The sequence below is a fragment of the Neopsephotus bourkii genome, unplaced genomic scaffold (genome assembly GCF_033783945.1).
Source record: "Neopsephotus bourkii isolate Nb327-2 ecotype Australia unplaced genomic scaffold, CSIRO-AGI_Nbou_v1 NB_1429, whole genome shotgun sequence".
Lineage (NCBI taxonomy): Eukaryota > Metazoa > Chordata > Aves > Psittaciformes > Psittacidae > Neopsephotus > Neopsephotus bourkii.
Genome location: NW_026901906.1, coordinates 427 through 6635, shown reverse-complemented (window position 1 = coordinate 6635; position 6209 = coordinate 427). Strand labels below are relative to the sequence as shown.

The window sequence follows — 6209 nt, the reverse complement described above, 5'->3', positions numbered from 1 at the left end:
GGTCCCTTCAACCCAAACCAGGCTGGGATTCTATGATGGGCTTGGGGGCATCCATCAGAGCCACCAGTGACAGAAGCAACCCTAAAGCATCCCTGCAACTGCTCACACACCGTGGAGACGAGGCCTCAGTGCCATGGGTCAGTGGTGGCCTTGGCAGTGCTGGGGCATGGTTGGACTTGGGGAGCTCAAAGAGCTTTGTCTTTTTGCTCTCCTTTTGCTTGGCAAATCAGAATAACCAGAGAGTGAATTCTACTGCTGCGCTTCCAGACAGGGCTGTAAAGTCATGAAGGGCCATGTTAAAAGGATGCCAGCACCTTTAGCAAGATAAATAGAGAAGAGAGCACATAAATGGCACACTGTGCAGGACGTATTTTCAGGTTTTGATAGTCGAACTCATTAAATGACTTCCAGAGCCATTTAACTCATTTCATTTAAGATACCTCAGAATTTAAGCTCAAGGTGGTGCTTGTGTGACGTCTAGTATGAATGAAGGTGCTTTGAAAGCGTTTTAAGATGTGATGGTGATGAATGCCCACCAAAGGGCAGAAACTATCAAGGAACCCCTATCCCCTGAGCCACACCTTTGCTTTCCATCCCCCTGTTGGCAGCAATAAAAGCCATGATCTCCATGGCAGCCTGACCACAACAGAGCACAGGAGCTGTGGTGTTGTTCAGCGGCCTTCAGACCTGATACGTGGCAGCCCATGGCAGCCTGGAGCAATGGCATTGCCTGCCCTGATGTCTCTCCCGTTGCTTTCCTGCACAGAGAGCTGATGGGTGATGGGCAAACACTGCATACATAAACCACCCCAAAACACTCCAATGTGTGCATTACCTCAGCCCATAGAGCTGCAGCCTCTGCCAGGACCATGGTGAAGCCTGGAGCCATGGCTGAGCCTGAGGGCTATCCTAGAGACATGAAATTACCTGGGCTGGAGGGAGAAGCTCCATGGCTGGATTCAGTTAAGTCAAGATCTAAGTGGTTTGCTCATTTCTTTACAACACACAACTAAGAGGCACCCAGGGTCAATCAGCTGAATCCTGCTTTGTTCCCAAAGCTTCCTCATAATTCCCTGGTTATTATTTAACCCAGACGATGGCTGTTGTCCGGCTGAGGCTTGGGGACAAGCAGGGACAGAGGTTTCACACCCTCCCTGGCCCCTATGTCAGTGTCTGACTGCTCTTATAGTGAGGGTTTTTCTACCTCCATCTAACTGGAATTTCCCATGTTGCAAATTCCCAATAGGAAATCTGAGATTTACCCTCACCTGCAAGATAAAGCACATGGAGAACTTGCAGGAGGCATGAAGTCACAAAGAATGTGACACCATTAATCCTTGCATTAATCTTTTCTCTGTGCCTGAAATCATAGAATCATAGAATGGTTTGGGTTGGAAGGGAGCTGAAAGCTCCTCCAGCTCCAAGCCCAACCCCTTCCACTGGAGCAGCTTGCTCCAAGCCCCTGTGTCCAACCTGGCCTTGAGCACTGCCAGGGATGGGGCAGCCACAGCTTCTCTGGGCACCCTGTGCCAGCGCCTCAGCACCCTCACAGGGAAGAGCTTCTGCCTAAGAGCTCAGCTCAGTCTCCCCTCGGGCAGGTTAAATCCTTCATGGGGATTATGGGGAACCCCCTTCTACAGCCAAACATGGGAGGAAAGTGCAGATCCCCTGGCAGTGCACACTGGGAACAAACCCCCACAATCTGGGCACCATTTGGGGTTCCAACCCCTTCCAGAGCCACATCCTCCCCTTTCCTTCTCTCTCCAGCAGTAAAACCATTCACAGGAGCTGCAGGACATGATGCGATGCTGCGGATGAGCCACCTCCATCCTCCTCCTGCTGTCAGCTCTGCCTCTCGCACCTCCTCATCTCCCTGCTCAATACCAGCCCTGCAGCCACAGCCTGGCTGACAGCAGGAGATGGATGGGGCCAAGCCTGCTCCGCAGGGCATGGGATATGTGTATGGATGTGTATGGATGTGATGGACATAAGGGGGTGTGCATGGATATGGTCCCTCCTTGCTTTGCATCAGTCCTGGTCCCAAATCCTTGCACTGCTCACACAGCCCCCATAGCCACCCTGAAGCACATGGGGTGCAGAGGCTCTCCTCTCCATTATGATGGCCATAGGAAGGATTTAAGCCCTGATCCCAAAGAAGTGAAAGCTCAATCCCAGTTTGGATCCAGCTCCATGCAGAGCAGGGAGGGATATCAGCCCTTGCCCAGTGCCTCCATCACCAGGGTACCACCAGGGGCAGAAGCCATCAGCATCCCTGTGATAATGTCCCGTTTCCTGCAGAGCCCCAGCATCCTTCATCCTGCCCCATGGTGTGCAGCGAGGTGCTGGAGTCTGCAGTTTGAAGGGGGCTATGGAGCAGCCCCTTTGCTCTCTGCCCCCTCCAACCTTTATCCCTGTGTCAGTGACCTCCCTGCACACATCCCTTGTCCCCATGGCCATGGCTTCTCCCCATCCATCTCCTGCTGTCAGGCTGGGATTGAGCACGGAGATGGGAGGTGTGGGACAAGACTGGGGCCCTGGGTACCAGCACAGAGACAGGACCAGCGTTTGGGATGGCTGCAAGGGGAGAGGGGACCACATCCCACATTTCCCTATTCCAGAGCTGGAGAGGCTTTGCATGAGCAGCCACAACACTGCGGATGCTTCAGCATGTTGTGCTGTTTAATATCAGGTGTTGATGGCTGAGCTGATGGTACCCAGAGGGGCTTTGAGCAGGGGAGGGAGTCAGAGCAACCCCCATGTCCCTTCAATCAGAGACCCCGAGGGTTGACCCTTCCCTGCCCAATGTACCCCGAGATCCATCTGGGGTGGTCCCATGGCCACCATCAGCAGTCCCGTCCATCATCACCCTCACATCAAGGCGTGCAGGCAGGTTGGGAAGGGGCCGTGCTCCAGCCCCTGGGGACCACTGCGCTGTCTCCACCCCCTAAGTGGGGCATAAAACCCCCGGCAGGATGCAGGGGACAGCCCAGTGCTGAAGCTGCCTTGCTCCATTGGGGTCCCCACTGCCACCATGCCAGGGGATGGAGACGCGGATGCTGCGCCCATGGCAGGTAAAACCCCCCCTATGGCCATGCTCCTGTGTGCAGAAGTGGGTCCCAGAGTGGTTTTGGGGTGCGGGGAGCTCCGCCAGCCCCACAATAACAGGGCAGCAATGGGGACGGGGATAAACCCCGCAGTGGAATGGATGGCGATGGGAGTGGGGCGATGGTGCATGGGGTCATCAACACCCCCTTTGTCCCTCCACAGCCTGCCTGGGGGGGTCCCTGTGCACCCCCAGCCTGGGGTGGGCAGCAGAGGGGCCGGGCAGCGGCGGCAAGAACCGGCGCGTGTCCCACGCCACGGCACGGCTGGAGATGGGCAGCCTCTGGGAGGAGTTCAACCGCCTGGGCACCGAGATGATCGTCACCAAGGCGGGGAGGTGGGGACCACAATGGGGCAATGGGGTGGGGGGGCACCATCAATGGGGGGGGGGCACCCCATTCCCATCCGCTGTCCTCGCAGGAGGATGTTCCCCACCTTCCAAGTGAAGCTGTCGGGGCTGGACCCGCTCTCTGACTATGTGCTGCTCATGGACTTCATCCCGCTGGATGACAAGAGATACAGGTGGGGATGATGGGGCGATGGGGAGCATCTCCCTTATGAGGAAAGGCTGAGGGAGCTGGGTCTCTATAGTTTGGAGGAGATTGAGGGGTGACCTTATTAGTGCATATAAATATATAAAGGGGGAGCATCACGAGGATGGAGCCAGGCTCTTCTCAGTGGCAAACAATGATAGGACAAGGGGCAATGGGTACAAACTGGAACACAAGAGGTTCCACTTAAACCTCTTCTCAGTGAGGGTGACAGAACACTGGACCAGGCTGCCCAGGGAGGTTGTGGGGTCTCCTTCTCTGGAGACATCAAAACCCACCTGGACACGTTCCTGTGTAACCTTATCTGGGTGTTCCTGCTCCATAGGGGGATTGGACTGGATGAGCTTACGGGGTCCCTTCCAATCTCTAACATACTGTGATGCTGTGATGCTGTGAGGCTGTGGGGCTGGCTCTGAGCCCCCCATCCCTTCAGATACGCCTTCCACAGCTCCTCCTGGCTGGCAGCAGGCCGGGCCGAGCCGGCAGCACCCGGCCGGGTCCACTTCCACCCCGATTCCCCGGCCAAGGGCGCGCAATGGATGCGGCAGATCGTCTCCTTCGACAAGCTCAAGCTCACCAACAACCTCCTGGATGACAACGGCCACGTGAGGACCCCCCTCCTGGGCTGGGGAATGGGGCCCTCCATGGGGGGGGTCCTGCCCATGTGCCCCTCTCTGTGCTCCCCCAAACAGATCATCCTCAACTCCATGCACCGCTACCAGCCCCGCTTCCACGTGGTGCTGGTGGACCCGCGCCGCGACAGCGAGCGCTTCGCCCACCAGAACTTCAAGTCCTTCAGCTTCCCCGAAACCCAGTTCATGGCGGTGACGGCTTACCAGAACCACCGGGTGAGCCCCGGGGAGGGGGGCATCGGGGTACCCCCCCCCAGACACACACAGGGCCCCCCCCCATGACCCCAATCCCATCCGTAGATCACCCAGCTGAAGATCGCCAGCAACCCCTTCGCCAAGGGCTTTCGGGATGGGGACCCTGAGCCATGGTAAGACCCAACCCCAACCCCACCCCAATAAGAGGGGCTCCATGGCAACCCCCTGAGCCCCGCATCTCTCTTGCAGGTGTGGGGTGCCGGCAGGGCCCCTATTGGGTGCAATGGGACCCCGGGCCCGGGCCACGTTATTGCCCTCCCACCCTGAGAAGCAGGACAAAGGTAGGGGGGGAAGAGAAGGGGCTGAGGCCCTGGTGCTGTCTCTGCCCCCTCCAGGGGCTCCCCATGGTAATGGGGCTCTGGCCACTGTTGGACCCCCACAACCAGCCCCACCAGTGCCTGCCCCCGGCTTCCCTGAGCTGCCCGTGCCCCACTTCCAGCCCCTCACCTGCCCCCCAAGTGTCCTTGTGGGGTCCAAGCCCCACGCTCTGCCCTACCCCTTGCTCAGCACCTACAGCACCACCGCAGCCCCCACCTTTGGCTATGGGCAGCAGTGATGGGGGAGCACCCCCCCAAACCCCTCGGGACCCCCAGCACGGCAGAAGGAACAGAGATGCCGAGGTGGGGACCAGCCACGGGGCTTTATTCACTGCAAGCAAGGGATGGGAGGCTGCAGCCAGACCCCCAGCCGCCCCCTCCCAACCCTGGGGGTTTGGGGGGCACCCCCCAACCAAGCTCCCATCAGTGGGGCAAGGCTCTGGCTCCAACCCTCCAGCATCCACACGGTTACTGCCAAGAGGCGGGCGCGAAGGCGAAGGGGCAGAGCTTGTACCCAGCACCCACATAGAACTTGTTCTGGAATTCCACCCTGGCGAGGAGAGGGGCCGGGTGAGGAGCAGCGCTGGGGGACCCCATCCCAGCAGCACCCCCTCACCGGGCTCACCAGTGCAGGCGCAGGGCGTGCAGGAAGGCGGAGAGCCCCTCCATCACCAGCAGGATGGCCACGGTGAGCACGGCGAAGGCGGCGAACACGGGTACCAGCACGGCGCCGCCGGCGTAGCTCAGGCGCACGAAGCCGTTGCGCATCACCATGGACCAGAGCACCTCCGAGAGCTCTGCGGGGCACAGAGGGGGTGAGCAGGGCACAGAGGGGGGGAGATGGGGCTGAGCCTCGGGGGACACGCACGGGCATGGGCCAGGCTGAGCGCCCAGAGCCGCAGGTAGGATGCGGTGTTGGAGACGCAGCCCAGGCAGTACTCGATGGTGTGGATCGCCTGGTGCATGAAGACCTCGGCGAAGTCCTGGTGCTGCAGGGATGGAGGGGACACGGGACAAAGGTGAGGACGTGGGGCATCAGTGAGGGACATGGGACGTCAATGAGGGACATGGGACATCAGTGAGGGACATGGGACATCAGTGAGGGACATGGGACATCAAGGAGGGACATGGGACATCAGTGAGGGACATGGGACATCAGTGAGGGACATGGGACATCAAGGAGGGACATGGGACATCAATGAGGGACATGGGACATCAGTGAGGGATATGGGACATCAGTGAGGGACATGGGAGATCAATGAGGGACATGGGACATCAGTGAGGGATATGGGACATCAAGGAGGGACATGGGACATCAATGAGGGACATGGGACATCAGTGAGGGACATGGG

The 6209-nt window shown here is 58.7% G+C and overlaps 2 protein-coding genes across 2 annotated transcripts; one reads left to right on the top strand and one right to left on the bottom strand.

The window, feature by feature from the left end:
* Positions 1-3031: 3031 nt before the first annotated feature.
* On the top strand, positions 3032-5096 carry LOC133220230 (T-box transcription factor TBX10-like). Its single transcript, XM_061368182.1, has 8 exons — positions 3032-3071; positions 3268-3439; positions 3523-3624; positions 4087-4258; positions 4346-4501; positions 4586-4653; positions 4730-4821; positions 4876-5096. Exons 1-8 carry the CDS (start codon positions 3032-3034, stop codon positions 5094-5096), a joined length of 1023 nt encoding a protein of 340 aa, XP_061224166.1.
* A 65-nt stretch (positions 5097-5161) lies between these two features.
* LOC133220231 (V-type proton ATPase 116 kDa subunit a 3-like) lies at positions 5162-5921 on the bottom strand. The gene is made up of 3 exons (XM_061368183.1): positions 5726-5921; positions 5483-5654; positions 5162-5407 (listed from the first exon to the last, which is right to left on the bottom strand). Exons 1-3 carry the CDS (start codon positions 5904-5906, stop codon positions 5326-5328), a joined length of 435 nt encoding a protein of 144 aa, XP_061224167.1. The 5' UTR covers positions 5907-5921; the 3' UTR covers positions 5162-5325.
* Between the last annotated feature and the right edge of the window lie 288 nt (positions 5922-6209).